The sequence below is a fragment of the Melozone crissalis genome, unplaced genomic scaffold (genome assembly GCF_028551555.1).
Source record: "Melozone crissalis strain CALT ecotype California unplaced genomic scaffold, PUWL_Pcris_2 ptg000108l_1, whole genome shotgun sequence".
Taxonomy (NCBI): domain Eukaryota; kingdom Metazoa; phylum Chordata; class Aves; order Passeriformes; family Passerellidae; genus Melozone; species Melozone crissalis.
Genome location: NW_026535885.1, coordinates 1,532,413 through 1,550,585, shown reverse-complemented (window position 1 = coordinate 1,550,585; position 18,173 = coordinate 1,532,413). Strand labels below are relative to the sequence as shown.

The window sequence follows — 18,173 nt, the reverse complement described above, 5'->3', positions numbered from 1 at the left end:
CCGCCCCGCCATGGCCGGGCCGCCCGGTGGCGCGGAGCCGCCGCAGCCCGACACCGGCCGCCGGGAAAGTTAGTGCGAGCGGGGCCGGCAGCAGGAGGAAGAAGAGGAGGAAGAAGAAGAAGCAGCAGCAGCAGCGGCAACAGCCGCCTCAAGCCGCCGCTGCTCCCCGTCCCCCCCGTCGGCTCCCGCAGGCAACTCAGGGGATTCCATCCCGCTCCGTCCCTTTGCCATTTTTGGATGCGTTTTATAGCCAATTTTTTTTTTTTTTTCCCCTGGGGAGAAAGCAAAAAAAAAAAAAAAAAAGCGAAGACCCAGCAGCCTTCCTCCACCTCCGGAGCCCGCGGCCGTGCCGCCGCCGCCGCGCTCTCACCCGCTGGATTTTGGGGGTTCCGCCACTGCCGGTGGCGCCGGGCGAGGTGACGGCAGCGACAATGCCATCATGTTTTTGAGACAGGAAACCTCCGAGTTTGCCCCGAATGAAGAACTTCCTGTGTTTAAAGTTGTACGAATATCCGCTGACAAGCCCGGTTCAAATGAAAACACGAGAGTCGGGGGGAGAGGCTAATTCGGACCAGCTGGACTCGCACGGCGCTCGGAGCTGGGCAGAAAACGCGCGGAGCCGCTCGCCCCTGCCAGCCGGCAGCGGCCGGGACAAGCAGTGCCTTTGTTAGTCAAGAAGGACGGACGGGATAATTTAAGAGCGCTTCAAACTCTTCCGCCGTTTCTGTCGCGAACCGCTTGGAATATTTTTACCGGAGCTGTTGGATTTTGGATGAGCCGCTGATGGATGGGGTTTTTTAGGGGGCCGGGGGGGGGTGAGATGGGTTGTTTCACTGCTCGGGACTGCCGCTCGGGACTTCCCATCCCCGTAGCGTCACTTTGGGATTAGAGGCTGCCCCGGCGGCGGGTTTGGGACCTGCTGGCCGTGTGATGCTTCCTGCCGTGGCGGGCGAAAGGTTGCCGGGGTGTTTCCTTCATCCATAAGGACGAGAGCATGGGCAAACCACTGAGCCGGCCAGACTGTTTACGGCAGAACCGCACTTGCCTGGGGAAGGGCGAGGATGAGGATGGCTATATAGAGGATTGCTACGTGCCCCAGAGGTCAATATACGACACCATGAGAATCAACGAGCAGATCGATCAGGGATCGAAGCTCAACCAGCTCTCCAAGAGCACCCTGGGCAAGGGGGACGGCAGCACCATATCCAGCAACGGCACTCTGGGGGCTGCCAACGTCTTCGAGTCCAGGCCACCAGAACCCAAGAAGCTGGACGAGCGCGTCATCTTCGACCAGCTGAAGCTCAGCAGCGACGTCTCCAAGCCGGCGCCGGCTCCGCCAAAGCGGCGGCCGAACCCCGAGAAGAAGGAGAACGTCAACCGGCGCTCGTGGAAGTCCTTCATGCCTCCCAACTTCACCGAGTTCGCCGAAAGGATGGGGGCTTCTCTCAGCGAGGTGTCGGAGGCGGGCGCCTCCAACCCTTCCCTGCGGGACAAGCGGGATTCCAGCGCCATGCTGGCCGAGCAGCCGGGCCAGCCCGAGCACGGCGAGCCCATGTCCGAGTCGCTCACCTTGGAGCACGTCTCCAAGGCATCTGGCGCGGCAGAGGCTCTGGGGGCCAAGCAGTTCAGCGTGGATGGCTATGGGGGTCCCCGGGAGGAGCGCCAGGCCCTGCTGAGCGCCGGTGACAGCCGTGCCAGGGAGCTGGCCAGGGCCCGCCGGCTGCCCAGTGCCACCTGGCCACGGGCCAGGAAGAATTTCATCAGGGGGAACTTCAACGATGGGCACCAGGAGACCCTGGAGGCCTCCGAGTCGGACTCTACGGTGGAGAACGTCAACCTCTCTCCGTGCCTTAGTGAGGAGCTGCTGGATACGGGGCTGGATATTCTCATCACCTCAAATCTCAGGGAGAAAACGGAGTCTGAGCTGAGATTTGAGGAGGACGAGCGCTGGGTGATGATGGAGGAGTGGGAGGAGGCGACGCTGTCAGAGAGAGGAAAGGCTGTTCTGGTGGCAGAGGAGAAGAGGAGCTGTTGCTTGGCAGATATTTCTGAAGAAAGGGAACAATCCACTGCTCCTGAGGACGGCTCTGCCCCCAGCCCTGGGACCTCCCTGTCCTGCATGTCCCCTGGGGATGGTGGCACCCCATGCTGCACGGAGGACGTGGCTGTGCAATGTGGGGTTGAGGACTTTGCTCCGGTTTTGGAGCGCCCAACCAGCCCCACGGGCCCCGAGCTGTCGGACACGGACTCGGTGCAGATGTTCCTGGAGCTGGAGGAGCAGTGCCTGAATGAGGACGGGGGTGATGGAGCTGTCCCCAGCTGCCTGGAGATTCAAATGTCCCCAGTGGACTCAGAGGGGCTGGACCCAGATTCGGCCAAACTGGCTGGCTTGGTGGTTGAAGGGGGTCAGCACAGGGTCCCCTTGGATATCAGCGCCTCAGACTCTGCTGTTGTGTCAGATCTGGAGGACTTTGATGTCACCTGCAGCTCCCAGGTGCTGAGCACGCTGGAGCCCTTGACAGAGCCCTTCTCAGAGAGGGACACCCTGGCTGTCACCCCCACGGACTCGGACGGAGGGGCCTCCCCCAGCCCCGTGGCCATGGCAGGGCTGGGGTCCCTCCTGGAGAGCCCCCCAGTGCTGGGGGAGGCTGATCCTGACGCGCTCATGGGCACGGAGCTTGTGGCTGCTGGGGTGACATCCCACCCAGGGCCGCGTGCAGCTGCTGGGCTGGGGGGAGAGGGGTACCCCAGTGCTCCAGAGGGGTGGGGTGAAGAGAACCAAGACTTGCTTCCCGAGGGGCCCTGTCCTGGCCCAGTGTCCCCCTGCCAGCCCCCAGGCATGGAGGAGGTGGGGTCCCCCCCAGGGCACAGCCAGGCTGGCGCTGAGGGCACGGATCCCTTCAGGACCCATCACCTCCTGCCTGGAAGGACTGAGGTGGCCAGCTGGGATGTCCCAGAACTGGTTTCTGAGGATGAAGCCACAGATTTGGGATCAGGGAGTGGAGCTGAGGGCTGGACTCGTCCAGCAGGGAGTGGGGATGTTTGCTGTGGTTCTCTGCTGCCTTTCCACGCTGGCTCTGCATCAGAGCCAGGCTCCCAGGCTCCGACAACATTCCCAGTGCCTGCTGAGGAGCTCCCGTGGGAAATGGTTTCCCTGGGCCGTGCCCTGTCTCTGGAAGGGGCTGCCCACGCAGAGGGCACGGTCGCACGTGGGGGGACACCAGCAGCCGTCCTGCAGCCGGGAGATGTGGACTTGTTGTTTGCCCCCAGCTGGGAGGTCCCGTGCCCTGCCAGCCCAGCCGCCCCTGAAGAGCTTGCTGGCCCATTGTCCATTGCAGGGCCTGCCATCCCATGGGATTTTGGGGAGCTTTCTGCTCCAGCCCACCCGCTTTCAGCAGGAGATGTGGCTGCCCTGGAGCCCCAGGGGATGCCACCAGCCACAGGGGATCCTACCATGGATGCTGAGGAACCTGCAGGAGCCGCCACCGCTGCCATGCCCTTGATGGTGGAGGAGCTTCTGGAAGCCCCACCACCCTTTGCTGACGTGCCTGTCGCCACCGTGCCACCACCAGCAGCTGAGCCACTCTCCTCGGGTGCCAGGGACCTCGGTGGTGCCCCCGTGCCATTGGTGGTGTCCTTGGGGGACGCAGATGACTTTGCCATCACGCTTGTGCCGCCCATGCTGGAGCACCTGCCCGCTGCAGCGGTGGCTTTGGAGGACGACCCTGTTTCCAGCTTGCCTGCAGCAGGGGTGGCAGCTTGGCAGGGTCCCCCTGGTGCCTTGTCACCCCTCCCAGAAGGTCCCAGCAGGGCGCTGGGGACACCCTTGTCCACAGCAGCCAGGGCACAAACCCTCCCCAGGGCCGTGTTGAGGGGCTCCCCCCATCCCCGCAGCTATGGGGGTGCCCCTTCCCTGTGTCCCAGTGAGGAACAGGGGACACCGGGCACAGAGGGAGCCCTCGGTGCTGCTGCCATGGCAGAAGGGCCCCCAGCTCTCCCAGATGGATTCGTTCCAGATAACGAGGTATTTGTTGCTCAGGCTCCCGCAGCCGGGGCTCCAGGCACAGAATTCGCTTTATTTTGCACTCCAGGGATGGGTGGGAGGTGGGAGCCCACTCAGTAACGCACGATCTGGGCTCCCAAGCAGCCTTCTCCCTCCTGAGATCGGCTTGAATTTGGCAGGCAAAAAAATTGGGGTTTTTTGGGGGGCGGGGGGGGAATTGTGTGATTGTGTAAGTAAGGGAGGCAAAAGATTCTCGCTGCTCAATGACCTGAAATGTTGACTTGCACTTTTTTGGCTTATTAAAGTACATTGTGGTCACTCAGATGGAAATCACGGACTTTAGAAAAAAAACCTCCTCGGTGGCTCCTGGCAGGGAGTTCCCATCTTTGAAGCAGAAAATACATCAGGAAAAAGAAACCTGTAAAATGAATTAAGTGCAGGCAATTCCTGCCCTGTGCAGTCATCGCTGTCTGTAGTTTTTTTTTTTTCTGTGAGCATTGAGGTGCTGAGGCTCAGAAGGTGCTTGGGCAGGGGCTCAGATTCCCTCTGGTGTTTGGGGATTTGTGTTTCTCGTGGCTCTTGCCTGGAGAGACCTCGGTGCTGGAGTTCCCACAGCCCGGCGCTGATTTCCTGCCATCTGGAACAGGAGGAATATCACTAAGGAGACATCAGAAGTTAGTCAGCACCAAAAATCCCGATTTGGTGGCAATTACTCATCCTTTGGGCTGCGCCACCCCTTTGAGATACGCATGTGGAGGGGCTTGGAGAGGTGGTTTCACATGGGGGTCCACGTGAGCACGGGCTGGGACACCCAGAGGGGACCTGGGTGAGGGAAAAACCATTGGGTCCTTGCCATGGTTGTTTCTGGTTTTTGAAATTCAGTGAGGGGGAATCCTTATTTTAGGTTCAGCACCTCTGATTGTTGACCCCACAAACCTTCCCCTTGCTCCAGGCATTGCTGGAGAGGCTTCCTGGAATTCCACAATCCAGCAGCAGAGGGGTTAAGGGAGATGAGGGAAGCAGAAAGCAGAGGGGATGCTGTGGGAAGCCTTTCTGGGAGTGAGGAGGAGGAGGAGGAGGTGTGGTGGAGCAGATGTCCTTCTGCTCTCCCAAAATGTCTGTCCAGGGCAGGCCACCTTGCTCCACAGCAAAGGGGAGTCATTAAATATTTGTTTCCAAGCTGAGTCACAGTGAGGTTAATGAGCTAAATCACTGGAATCTTTTATGAGCAAAGGAAAACAAGTGTGTTGGACACGCTCACCCTCAGGGCTGTTGCTGGGATTATTTTTGTCAGGCTCCTCAGGCTGTTCTGGGCTCTCAGGCTGGCTGATACCTGTGCTGCAGGTACCCCTGGTTGGATCACCCAGGCTTTTCCACAGGGCTCCCTCCCTGCCTGGCTCCTTTGGAGTTTGTTTTGCAGAACATGGAGAGCTCGGACCAGCCTGGCATGCCGGCCTTATCAGCCTGATCCTTTTGTGGGTTTGGCTCTTGTACCCAGCAGCTCCATATATAAACAGTAACAGGAGAACAGCCCAGGAACTGGTGATTCCAAGTCCCCATTTATTTCTTATAACCGTGGCAGAATTCTCCACGAGCAAACAGCTCTGGACAGTGTCTGCCAGCTCACCCTTCGCTCGTGTCCTGGAGGGACCTCCCTGCCCTCCGGTTCCTGAGTTCTGCTGGGAAAAAGAAGCTTTTTTTCCCTTTGGAAACGAGGCAGGGAAAGTCAAAGCAGTGCCTCTCGCTCCGGCTGGGAGCTGTGCCTGTGTGTTTTGGGGGGATTTTGGTGTTTTTAGGGGGTTTTGCTTCGTGCTCCTCCGGTTGCCGGGCGCAGAGAGCCGTGTCCTCCACGAGCTGCTGCTCTGCTGGGGGAGATCTTGCATCCAAGTGGGAATTTTTCAGTGCAGGCAGTGCCCCTGCGTTCTTGGGCACGGGGAGCAGGTGGCTGCTTGCCATCCCCTCTGCTTCCCAACGGGAAAACGCCGTGCCAGGGCCAAGGGCTGCGGGGTGACCCGTGCTCTGCATGGGCTGCTGGGCCAGGGGAGCAGAGCCAGCAATCTGCTCCCTGTTTTTGGGGTGTTTGCTGTGGGGGACAGGGCAGGCTCGTCCCTTGGGACTGCTGGGGAAGGACTGCACGGGCAGCGCGTGGTTCCAGCAGATCCCCAGCTCTGATAAAGAGCATTTATCTCCTCCGGAGGAGCAGGATTCTCCCTGCAGCCTCTCCTGACAATGGGGAGCTTCATTCGCTCTCCTCCCCCTTCCCTATCGAATCTTTTTTGGTTTAGAAAGCTTTTCCCCACAGGATTCCCAGGCAGGACCGTGCCAAATCCGTGGTAAACGACTCGCACATTAATTGCCTATTGCCTTTGTCTTTCGAAATGCAGCGAGCTCCTCTGCTGCCTGTAATTTCGTGGTTAACAAAACTCATATGATGTCAGGTCTCTGTTCTCAATAGCTTCACTGTGAGAATTGCTTGGGGTTTTTCCCCAGGAGCATTATTTCCCAATCTGATGGCGAGTCGGAGCCGATGCTCTCATTTCTTCCTCAGTTTTCTCTTTTTACCTCACTCCAGTGCTTTTCCCAGGAAAAATGGGATTTACCCATTTAAAACCAGAGGTGGGTGTGGATTGACCCCAAGTTGTGCTCCAAACCAGCAGATTCCTGTGACATCCGTGTCACTAGGTCAAGGCAAGGGAGGAGTTCAGACAAACTTGCACAATTCCAATAAAATCAGTGCAAGTGGCTACTGCATCTTCCCCAGAGAGGAAAGGCTGTTGTATCCATGGAAAGACTGAGTGGCTGGAAGAGCAGCTCGCAGCTTATAAATTCACCTTTTCTCTCCCACCTTTTCCACCCCACAGCAATTCCAGAAGGAGCAAGTGGATCCCCTCCAGCTAAAGCTACAACAAGTCAATGGAGTTGGCCAGGGACTCATCCAAAGCGCCGGGAAAAACTGTGATGTCCAAGGGCTGGAGCATGACATGGAAGAAATCAACACCCGCTGGAACACCCTCAACAAGAAGGTGGGAGCATGGGGAGGGGCTGTCCCTGGTTTTTTTGGGGTCTGGGGGAAGGATGGGATCACGGGCAGGGAGCTGAGGCTCCCCGTGCCTGACGCTGCAGTGGGGTTGTTTTTGATTTTGGGGTGCAGGTGGCCCAGCGAGTGGCCCAGCTGCAGGAGGCCCTGTTGCACTGCGGGAAGTTCCAGGATGCCCTGGAGCCACTGCTGAGCTGGCTGGCAGACACCGAGGAGCTCATCTCCAACCAGAAACCTCCCTCTGCCGAGTACAAGGTGGTGAAAGCCCAGATCCAAGAGCAGAAGGTGAGTGAGCAATGGGAGAGGAGCTCAGGACAACCAGACAATATTTTGGGGGTTCTCTCCATACTTCTCTCCTGGTGGATCTCAGTTCCTCACATCCCAATGTAAAGAGCAGTTTGCCCACACTCAAAAATCTCCATCCCCTAAATCACCGCGTCGCTTCGTTGTCCCGCTGCCTCTCGAAGTTGGTTTTGCTGGTTGGCCGTGTTTTTCCAGCCCTGAGTTTTGCTTTGTGCTGATAATTCTGCTGTGTCAGGAGCGAGCTGGTGGTGGTGCAGGGCCTGGTTGGGGTGTTTGGACAAAGGGAACGTTACAGAGTGTGAGAGCAGCCCCAAGATGTGCCGGTGTTTGCTGAGATAACAGCCCGGGGTCGGCGCCTGCCCTCGGAGCGGGAGGAGGGGAGGTCAAGCGTGGTCATGGGGAAATATTTCAGAAATGAATTCTCACCCAGGCTTGGTCTGACGTGTGGAGGTTGCAAGAGGAAATGGGCTTCAAGTGGAGGTTAAAAACTTGATAAGTTGGAGGGGGTTGGTGGGAAAGACTCGGAAAACTCTTCTGGCACAGAAGTGGTTTGGATTTGTGTAGTGTAAGAGAGGGAAGGGGAAATAAAAGGGAAAGGAGAATGGAATGGAATGGAATGGAATGGAATGGAATAGAATAGAATAGAATAGAATAGAATAGAATAGAATAGAATAGAATAGAATAGAATAGAATAGAATAGATGAAAGTTCACTTGAATGGGACCTACAATGATCACCCTATCCAGCTGCCTGACCACTTCAGGGCTGCCCAAATCAAAGCATGTGATTATTATAATGTAATATAACAGTATAATATAACTCTCTAATTTTTTGAGCTGGTTTTGAAGGCGGAGCCGTGCCTCTGGGCTGGGCCTGCTCTCAGCCCAGAACTGGCAGCGGTTCTGAGCCACAATTGGCGATGTGACCCCTCCAAGGGCTGGATCTGGTTCTGCTGCCCCAATCTGGTAATTTCCCCATTCCTTTGCCTCCCCCAAGCTGCTGCAGCGCCTCCTGGACGATCGCAAGGCCACGGTGGAGATGATCCAGGCGGAGGGCGACCGCATCGCGCAGTCGGCCGAGCCCGCGGACCGCGACAAGATCGTGGGGCAGCTGGAGAGCCTGGCACGGCGCTGGGCAGGGCTGCTGGGCAGGGCAGCTGCCAGGTGAGGGGCACTGGGAGCAGCTCAGCCCACGGGTCACCGTGCCCTGGAGCGTGGGGACAGCGCTCGGGAAGCTGGCGGAGGTTTCGGTGCAGATACATCCTGGAAACAGCTGGGAAACACGAGGAATCAAAGGCTGGCTGGGAGCTGGGGCTGATAGCAGTGGCTTACAATGGCAGGGAAGAGCTGAGATTAAATAATTTCCCTGCAGGGGAGGGATGTTATTTTTATTCCTGTAAGCTTTAACGTTTAGCAACATCCTGTTGACACCTTTATGCTGCCAGAATCTTGTTTATGGGTTACTTATTTCTACCTAAGCTGATGTTTGAGGTTATGAAGTCACTTCTGAGGCCAGATTGGACCTTTCTCCATGTTTTTAATCATTGCCAGCAAGCTGGGCTGTCCATCCAGGACTGTCCATCCAGGATTGTCTTTAACCAGAATCTCTGAAAGACCAAGAGCCTGGCCACGAGCTGAGGGATCTCCAAGACAGTGATAGGGATGGAACAAATGGAACTAAATGATCTTCAAGGTCCTTTCCATCTCAAACTGATTCATGAAAAGCTGAACAATGGGGAAGCCCTTCTGCTGCCTTCTCAGGGCATTAAACTAAAGGCACAGCTGCAGGAAAAGCTTATTTTGCATTTCCTCCACATTGATTTTTATCTTTGCCATTGTAGCTGGCCTGACAATGGTGTCTCACCTTGCTCTGAGCAGAGCTGCTTCCTCCAAATACCTGAAGCTGCTTCCCATGCCTGGCTCCAACTGGGAGCTGCTCCTTAGTGTTTTCACTGACTCAGAGAATCACAGACTGGTTTTGGTTGGAGGGGACCTGGAAAACCATTTTGTTCCACCCCTCTGCTGCGAGCAGGGACACCTTCCCCCAGACCGGGTCGCTCCAACCTGTCCTTGAACAATTATTCCCTTCTGATTTTGTGATTACTTTTTATAGGCAGAAGCAGCTGGAGGATATCTTGGTGCTGGCAAAGCAGTTCCACGAAACCACAGAGCCTGTGTCCGACTGGCTGTCGGTGACAGAGAAGAAATTGGCCAACTCTGAGCCCATTGGCACCCAGACTGCCAAAATCCAGCAGCAGATCAGCCGCCACAAGGTAGGACCTGTGCAGGAGCAGGATGGAGGTGGTTGGAGTCAGGTCCCGCTCCAGTGGTGTTGTTTCCACCACAACCAGAGAGGATTTTGGCACAAACAAGGACTGGAGGAGTTGTACAGAGAAAGCTGCAAGCCCTGACCCACCAGGGTAAACATTAAACCGGTGTCCTTACACCTCCCAGCAGATTTGGATAGAAAAAAAAACCATCCCCATTCATGTGTTTCTTTTTAATTTCTCCTCAGTTTACCCATTCAGGGGTGGCTTTTGCATCTCCTCCACTTTTCAGTTGCGTTCATTGTTGCGTTCCCCCTTTTAAGTTGCGTTTATTTCATTTTCCTCATTCTCCACTCATTTTTTTTCCCCCCCTTTCTGTTGTCCATTCTCCCCACCACCATCCAGGCTCTCGAGGAGGACATAGAGAGCCACTCCACCGACGTGTCCCGGGCGCTGGGGGTCGGGCAGTCCCTGTCCTCGCTGAGCTGTGCTGCTGAGCAGAGGCTGCTGGCAGAGAGATTAGAGGCTCTGCAGAGCCGCTACGGCGAGGTCCGCGAGCGGTGCGGCCGCAAGGCAGCCCTGCTGGACCAGGCTCTGGCCAACGCCAGGATTTTTGGGGAGGAGGAGGTGGAAGTGCTCAACTGGCTGGCTGAGGTGGAGGACAAGCTGGGCTCAGTGTCCGTAAAGGATTTCAAACGGGACGTCCTGCAGAAGCAGCATGCCGACCAGCTGGTATTTCCCCTTTATTTTTGTTTAATTTTTTTTTTTTTTTGGTTTTTTTTTTTTTGTTTCTTCCATGTTTGTGTTGTTTGTTTTGTTGCATTTTAGCTGGTTTTGTTTATGTTTCTGGGGGCCTGGTTTTAATTTTGCCAAGCTGCTGGGTCTGTCTGAGGTTTGGAGAGGAGTGTAAAGATATTTCATGCATTATAAACAACAATTGTGGGCCCCCCCTCCACCAAAAAAAAAATGTGTTTCTCAAGGCGGGGGAACTTCAAATGGTTCGTTTGATTTGTGAACAGTGTCTGAGGCAGCTTGGCCACCCTGTGCCTTCAGAAAGCTGGATGCTGTTTCCAAAACTGAGAGCTGGAAAAGTCTGGTGGGTTTTTGGAGCTGGGCTGGCTACTGAGAAAGCCTCTGCATCCACTCCCTGGGGCTGTGCAGGCTCTTTGCAAGAGTGAGGTTCTGCTTAATGCAAGGGCAAGTCCTTTGGTAACACAGATCCAATGGGTTGGGTTGGGTTGGGTTTGCTCTGAGATTTGGGCCTTTGAGTCCCAAAAATCCCAGTAATTCCCATAGCAGGATAGCTGGACAGTTTTCAGATGGGTTGTCCAGCCTGCCTGTGCTCAGTAGGGAAGTTCATGTTCCCCACAGCATCTCAGGCTGGCAGGACACAGGGACCTGCCAGGAGGATAACCCAAATTTGACTTTTCCTTCAGGCTCTGAATGAGGAAATTGTGAACAGGAAGAAGAACGTGGACCAAGCCATTAGAAATGGACAAGCTCTCCTGAAGCAAACCACAGGTAACACAGAGGAGATCTGGGAAATGTGGGGGGTCTGGGAATCCATCCTCCACATGCCTTTCCTTGGGAAGTCCATGCTCTGTTGGGTGGAGGCTTTTCTCCCTCAGGTCTTCATTTCCTTTTGGAAACTCCCAGAGTAGCTGGTTTGCATCCAGATGCTGAGCCACAAACACTCCAGCTTAGGATTTGCTTGGTCCCAAAATCCCGAACTCCCAGCTTGGGGAGCGGGTGATTCCCAGTGCTGCTGTGGGGATGCTCAGTGCTGAGGGAGGCTTTTCTCACTGCAGCCAGCTGCTAAATCACATGGAAAAGAGGTTAAAAATACCCCCAGCCCTCTCCTAATGCTGCTTTCCCAGACTGAGCAGTTGTGGCTGTTGCCACGTGGGTGTGAGTTTATGTTTATGAGTGGGAAGAGAGGTCGGGGCGCTGCGTTTCCTTCAGATGTGGTCTGCTCAGAGCAGATGTACAGCCCTGTGTCCTTGTGGGAGCTGTGGAGCAGGAAGAGTGATTACAAAGGATTTGGCAGGCAGCTCTGTGTCCTCTTGGAAGCAGCAGCGAGGGTTGAACTGGGTGAACTGACCCTTTTTACTTGGAGCTGTGACACCTTGATGAGAACTGAGTTGGGGTGGCTTTGGTTTGGGGTGGCTTGTGACAAAACCAGGCTTTACAGCACACTCCCATCCCACCCCATCCCATCCCATCCCAGGGGTGAGGTGGATGTTATGCTGGTGGAAGATGTCAACTCTTACTAAAACCAGGCTGAAGTCGCGTTAATACAAAGAAAAGTTATGCTGAAATTAAAAGGGAGAGAAACAGGGAAAGTGGCTCCTGAAGCCTTCTGGGGTGGCTCCTGAAGCCCCCAGAGCCCAGCACCATTTTCCCCCTGCTGCAGGGGAGGAGGTGCTGCTGATCCAGGAGAAGCTGGACGGAATCAAGACGCGCTACTCCGACATCACCGCCGCCAGCTCCAAGGCGCTGCGCACGCTGGAGCAGGCACGGCAGCTGGCCACCAAATTCCAGTCCACCCACGAGGAGCTCACTGGGTGGATGAGCAAAGTGGAGGAGGAGCTGGCCTCCAGCGGGGCGCAATCCCCTGCTGGAGAGCAGATCCCCCAGTTCCAGCAGCGGCAAAAGGTGGGAAAACAGCAGGGATGGTTTGTGCTGTGCTTGGGGAGGAGCTGGGGAGGACACAAATGCATGGGTGGCTTCCACAGGAGCTGAAGAAGGAGGTGATGGAGCACAGGCTGGTCCTGGACACGGTGAACGAGGTGAGCCGGGCTCTGCTGGAGCTGGTTCCCTGGAGAGCCCGGGAGGGGCTGGACAAGCTGGTGTCGGACACCAACGAGCGCTACAAGCTGGTCAGTGACACCATCAGGCAGAGGGTGGAGGAGATCGATGCTGCTATCCAGAGGTCTCAGCAGGTGAGTGAAGAACCCCTGCAGGGTTTGCTTGATGCAGCAGGAGCCAGCAGCCAGGCACTGATTGTCACACGAGGCAGTGGGAGGGATGGCAAGCACAGGCAAAGGGTAAATCCCATCAGGAATGCCAAGGGATGGACCCCAACAGCAGCTGTGGCAGCAGGGATGGTGGCTGACCCATTTTACTGTGTGTTTTTGGGATGGCTGACCCCTCCTGGTGTGTGTTTTTGGGATGGCTGACCCATCCTGGTGTGTGTTTTTGGGATGGCTGACCTGTCCTGGTGTGTGTTTTTGGGATGGCTGACCCCTCCTGGTGTGTGTTTTTGGGATGGCTGACCTGTCCTGGTGTGTGTTTTTGGGATGGCTGACCTGTCCTGGTGTGTGTTTTTGGGATGGCTCTCCTGTCCTGGTGTGTGTTTTTGGGATGGGATAACTCTGGACCAGCACTGTGTTGTCCTGCCTGTGAGCTGCTGCCTGCAGGGGTGATGTGAGACTGGCGATGGGTGACTGTCAGAGCTGGGAAAACATCATCCCCCACTGGGACAGCACAGGGATTTGTTCCAGGCCAGCAGTCCTCCCCAAAAAGTCTTGTCCTGCACGAACTGGAGGCTGTGGAGTGCTGGGAATACCTGACCCAGTCAGTTCTCCATGGAGGAGCAAAGGAAATGCTCCTGTTTTTGAGGATGCCCCTTTCCCTGCAGGCAGGGAGGGTGTGGGGAGAGGTGGCTGCTCCAGCTTGCCCCAAAACCAACTGCAGGAGCCCCAAAACCTGATCCCCATCCTTCTCCCCACACTGGGGTGAGGAGTTTGTCCCTGCTGGGTCCCTCTGTCGTTCCCACCGTCCCCAGCTCCCCGAGTGCTCCATCCCTGCTGCCCAGCACTGACCACTGCCCCTCCTCTCCCCTGTGCCAGTACGAGCAGGCAGCTGATGCAGAGCTGGCCTGGGTGGCCGAGACCAAGAGGAAGCTGATGGCCCTGGGTCCCATCCGCCTGGAGCAGGACCAGACAACGGCCCAGCTGCAGGTGCAGAAGGTCTGTGTGCACTCCCTGAAGGGCTCTGGGGGTGGGCACCAGGGAGGGATGGTCCAGTTTGGGTCGTGGGATGCATTTTGGGGCAGCAGCTTTACCCCTGTGCTGAGCTCAGAGCAGCAGGAGAGACGCAGCACTTGTCCTTGGGATGTGAAAGGAAAAGCAAAAAAAACAAAGGAAAATATTGAAATAAATCATCCAAGTGTTTGGCTTCCCAAGGAAAAAGCTTCCTGCCTGTTCACAGGAGCCACTTAGGGCTTGGTGGGTGCTTTGCTTTGGTCTCCCTTGGGAGAACTGCTCCCATGGCAGCTTTTCCTTGTGGCCACCAGAGCAAGCTCTGCCAGGGTCTCACCAGAGCTGGCAGCAGGAAGGGTTCAGAGAAATGTGTGTATTGATTAATGAGGGTGGTTTCCATTTGCTTTTTGCTCATTGTTCCCTGCAGTGAGGGACTCCACAGTTCCCTCCCAGCAGCCAGACGTGGAACAAAGAGGTGCTGGAGGGGTTGGGGTTTGTTTTTTTTTTTTTTCTGTGTATCTTTGAGATGAGCTCATGCCTGAAAGAACGTGCACTTTAAATAAACCCTTTTCTTCCCTCTGCCTGGGCAATCAGAGCAGCACACAGACTTATTTGATTTAAAATTAAAGGAAAAAAAAAGGAAAATAAGACAGTGTTATAAGAGAGGGGGGATTGAACCATCGAGCATTAAGTTAAATTGAGCTCAGCTTCCCACTGTTAATCTCGTGGACCTTGGGAATGGCAAAGTTATTGGTGGATGCAGCTCTGGAGAGCATCATTTTGTGGGATAACATTCACTAACAAATGGATGATGGAGCTTTTCCTCCACTGAGGACCTTGGGTGTGGATTATACCTCATTTTAAGAGCTGGTTTCGGGTCTTTGAAAGAGAGAGGTTGGTGTAGATGAGGAAAACAGGCAGGAATCTGCATTCGCAGCCACAGGATGCTTGCACTGAGTTTTGCAGGGTCTCTTTGGCAGGAGGGTGCTGTGGATGGGCTGGGCTCAGCTCTGAGCTCTCCCCTCTCTCTTTCCAGGCGTTTTCCATCGACATCATCCGGCACAAGGACTCCATGGACGAGCTCTTCAGCCAGCGCCACGAGATCTTTGGCACCTGTGGAGAGGAGCAGAAAGCTGTGCTCCAGGTGAGCCCCCTCTGCTATTGACGGCAACAGAGAGGGCAGAGAGGCCAATCCCCAGCCCCTTGCACGTGCTGAAGGAGTTTAAAATCACTCCATCTTCAGTAATTCCCACCAGCGCTAGCAGAAATCTCTTTACATTTATGACTCTCTTTTATTGCCGGTTTTTATTGCAAGGTTTGGGGATGGGGAGGGGGAGATTCCCGAGGCTGCTTTAACTGGAATTACAACGCGGAAGGCCACCAAAGGCACCTCCTTCTCTTCCAGCTCTCAGCATGGAGCTGGCCCTTTTCCTGGGCCCTTTTAACTCTCCTCCCTGATATTTTTTTTAGGAGAAAACTGAGTCCCTGGTGCAGCAGTACGAGGCTGTGAGCCAGCTCAACTCGGAGCGTTACGCCCGCTTGGAGCGCGCCCAGGTGCTGGTGAACCAGTTCTGGGAGACCTACGAGGAGCTGAACCCATGGATTGAGGAGACCCAGGCCCTCATCTCCCAGCTGCCACCCCCAGCCATCGACCACGAGCAGCTCAAGCAGCAGCAGGATGACATGAGGGTAAGGGGATGCAGAGTTTGGGGGTAAGAGGATGCAGAGTATGAGAGTAAGAGGATGCACAGTTTCCACCTCCTGTCCATCAACACAGGGCAGCAACACCTTTTTCTTCTGAATTTTCCTCCATTTCCCCCCCTTTTCTGTTCTTTTTGGGGGGTTTGCTTGTGTTACGCAAGAGCACCACATGAAAATCCCTCGTTGTGTTGGAGAGCTCCTTACCAAAATTCAGCTTGCTTCCAAGGAAACCTGGCTGCTTTTGGATCTCCTTCCTGCTCGTGGCAGGAGGAAAAAATCACTTTGTGCTTTTAGGGTAGAGACTGCAAAGCCAAAAATTCCCAGTGGGGTCCCCCGTGGAGCTGTGGGGAGGGTCAGGGGCTGGGGAAGGACCCGTGCCAGGCACTGTGCCATAGCCATGTTGGGAAGAGCCGAGTGCCATGTGCTTGGCAGATGCTGGGGCATGGAATCCAGGCTGAGAGTTCCTCCCAGATACCATCCTTGCTCTTGGAGTGCTGTTTGGAATAAATAGGCAGTGGCTCGCGGCAGATTTCTAAACAAATGTGTTTTATTTTTTTTTTCCCCTCCCTCCATCTATTCCCTAGCAACTGCGAGAGTCCATCGCTGAACACAAACCTCACATCGACAAGCTGCTGAAAATCGGGCCCCAGCTCAAGGACCTCAACCCCGAGGAAGGGGAGATGGTGCAGGAAAAATACTCCAGGGCTGAAGCCTTGTATGCCAAAATCAAGGAGGAGGTTTGCCTGCGGGCCCTGGCGCTGGACGAGGCGTTCTCACAGTCCACCCAGGTATGCCAGTGTGCCAGGGAGGTGAATCTGCCTCTCACAGCCCCCTGGGACAGCCACGTGCTCTGGAACGTGGTTTTATTCCCCCTGTAAAAGCCCTTTATAAGGAATAACGTGGTCAGGCACCTCCAGGGTAGTTTCCTGTGGCTGTGGGAGCAGAGGAGGAGAAGGCGTTTGAGGCTCCACACAGTAAATGGGGTCGTAAATTTTTACGGCCTCAATAATGATGCTGGTTCAAAGGGGCTGCTCTGGCATCCGCCCAAGGTTGGAAGGGCCTCTTGAAAGAGCTTGAGGAGATAATTTTCAGTTGTGATAAGCTGTGAGTGCAGTGAGGAGCCACGGGATGCTTTGTATGGGAGAGGTAATGGATGTCTCTGGGGTCTGGGCATCTCCTGAGGAGGTGGGTGAGTGCAGGAGGAGAAATAGGAAAGAAAGGGCAGAGACTGGAGGTGCTGAAGTCCAGACAGGGGGTGAAGTGCTCCTCCTGCTGCTGAGGGTTGCTGACCCCCAGCTACGTTTCATTTCACCCCGTGTTCCCGTAGCGCAGTTGGTTTTTGTCACGTCCTGGGTGTTTATTTTCTTAATTCCTGTATTGTGTAGTCACTTCTCTTGGTTTGCACTTGTATTAACTCCGAGTTTTTCCTCCCCCCCCTCCACATTCCCCTCCCCTCTCATCTCTCACTCCCATTGTGGAATGTGTTGTCTGTGTGTGTTGCTGCCTGTGCCCGTCCTCCCCACATGGTCCCATTTCATTCTTGTGTTGACTGCGCCCCACCATTACAGATTTCGGAGGTAAGCGAGTCCCCCCTCCACAGATGTTCATTTACCCTCCCTGGCCTGATTCTATTTGACACCCAGACTTTCATTCCTGGTCCATGCACAGCTCAGCAGAACTTGCTTCATGTTTAACGCCGGGGTTGGGGCTGGAATCACGTTTTTTGGGATGGCTTCGGTCGCGTTGCTGCCTGGTCTCAGCTTCTGCTGGGAATGCTTCCTGCAGGGCAGAGTTTTTGCTTCTGGAAGGGTTCACACTGCTCCAGCTGGGTGTGCTGGCTTGCTCCTGCTTGGTGGCTGAGCCAGCCTGTCCTGATCAACTTTGCACCGAGAGCCCCGGCCCTTCTCTGCTGGGATTTACTGGGCACCTGCGTTGGTGTGTTCCCAGCAAGAACTGGGAGAGGGACACGAGCAGCCCCAGTGCTGAGCTGTCCTTCCCACCAGCAGAGACAGTTTGGGATCTTTAAGGCCAAAGTTGACTTCTCTCTTATAAAAAACAGCGGTAAACCCTGCTAGACCCCCTCCCTCCCTCACTCCTGGCTTTCTTGTTCTGCTTTGAGGCCGCAGCTCCTCCCCACCCGCATGCAGCTCCTGCTGATCCTAAAAATCTGGGATGGGTTTCCACTGGAGATTCCCATCAGCACCAAACACGGGCCCTTTTCCAGCAGCATTTTTTGCCTGGCTATTCCCTCTACCACCACTGAGGTTTTGTGCCCAGCCACCAAAATAGCAGCAAAAAAAGCGAATTTTCGGGGCGCTGCCGTGTTTGGGTCGCAGGTGCTCTGTGAGTGTCGCTCTGTGGGCTCTGCTGGAGCAGGGCAGGTGTGATCAGGAGGCTGCAGGGGTGGCACTGCTGCTGCAGGGGTGGCACTGCTGCTGCAGAGGTGTCGTTGCTGCTGTCGCAGGCGTTTGTCCGTCCCCTCTCTGAGGCGGCGCGGCGCTCGGGGGGGGGGGGGCGTGGCTCGTGCTGGTGGCTCTGCGGTGTCACTTTGTCCCCTCCCTCCTGCCCTAATGGCCTCGCTCCCCTCCAGTTCCACGACAAGATCGAGCCCATGCTGGAAAGCCTGGAGAGCCTCTCGTCCCGCCTGCGGCTGCCGCCCCTGATCCCCGCCGAGGTCGACAAGATCCGCGAGTGCATCAGCGAGAACAAGAACTCCACCGTGGAGCTGGAGAAGCTGCAGCCCTCCTTTGAGGCCCTCAAACGCCGTGGGGAAGAGCTCATCGCCCGCTCCCAGGGAGCAGACAAGGACCTGGCAGCCAAAGGTAGCTCTGGGTGGATTTAAGAGTCCAATTTCTCCCCAAACCGTGGCTCCATCGCTGCT

The 18,173-nt window shown here is 55.6% G+C and overlaps 2 protein-coding genes across 10 annotated transcripts in view; one reads left to right on the top strand and one right to left on the bottom strand.

Moving 5' to 3' along the window:
* Nucleotides 1-18,173, bottom strand: part of PPIE (peptidylprolyl isomerase E) — a 156,994-nt gene that overhangs the window by 94,165 nt on the left and 44,656 nt on the right. The gene's annotated exons all lie outside the window — the stretch shown is intronic.
* LOC128947749 (microtubule-actin cross-linking factor 1-like) overlaps nucleotides 1-18,173 on the top strand; it is a 145,582-nt gene that overhangs the window by 107,061 nt on the left and 20,348 nt on the right. For 6 of the 9 annotated variants that reach the window (XM_054292181.1, XM_054292179.1, XM_054292178.1 and 3 more), the window contains 13 exons: nucleotides 6,865-7,026; nucleotides 7,155-7,325; nucleotides 8,339-8,505; nucleotides 9,455-9,614; nucleotides 10,014-10,340; nucleotides 11,045-11,129; nucleotides 12,022-12,263; nucleotides 12,344-12,550; nucleotides 13,460-13,579; nucleotides 14,628-14,735; nucleotides 15,062-15,280; nucleotides 15,877-16,080; nucleotides 17,883-18,114. In XM_054292181.1, coding sequence (XP_054148156.1) covers nucleotides 6,865-7,026; nucleotides 7,155-7,325; nucleotides 8,339-8,505; nucleotides 9,455-9,614; nucleotides 10,014-10,340; nucleotides 11,045-11,129; nucleotides 12,022-12,263; nucleotides 12,344-12,550; nucleotides 13,460-13,579; nucleotides 14,628-14,735; nucleotides 15,062-15,280; nucleotides 15,877-16,080; nucleotides 17,883-18,114 — 2,404 coding nt within the window. The remainder of the gene's footprint in view (nucleotides 1-6,864; nucleotides 7,027-7,154; nucleotides 7,326-8,338; nucleotides 8,506-9,454; nucleotides 9,615-10,013; nucleotides 10,341-11,044; nucleotides 11,130-12,021; nucleotides 12,264-12,343; nucleotides 12,551-13,459; nucleotides 13,580-14,627; nucleotides 14,736-15,061; nucleotides 15,281-15,876; nucleotides 16,081-17,882; nucleotides 18,115-18,173) is intronic. The other 3 variants (XM_054292183.1, XM_054292184.1, XM_054292186.1) reach the window with 1 other exon arrangement.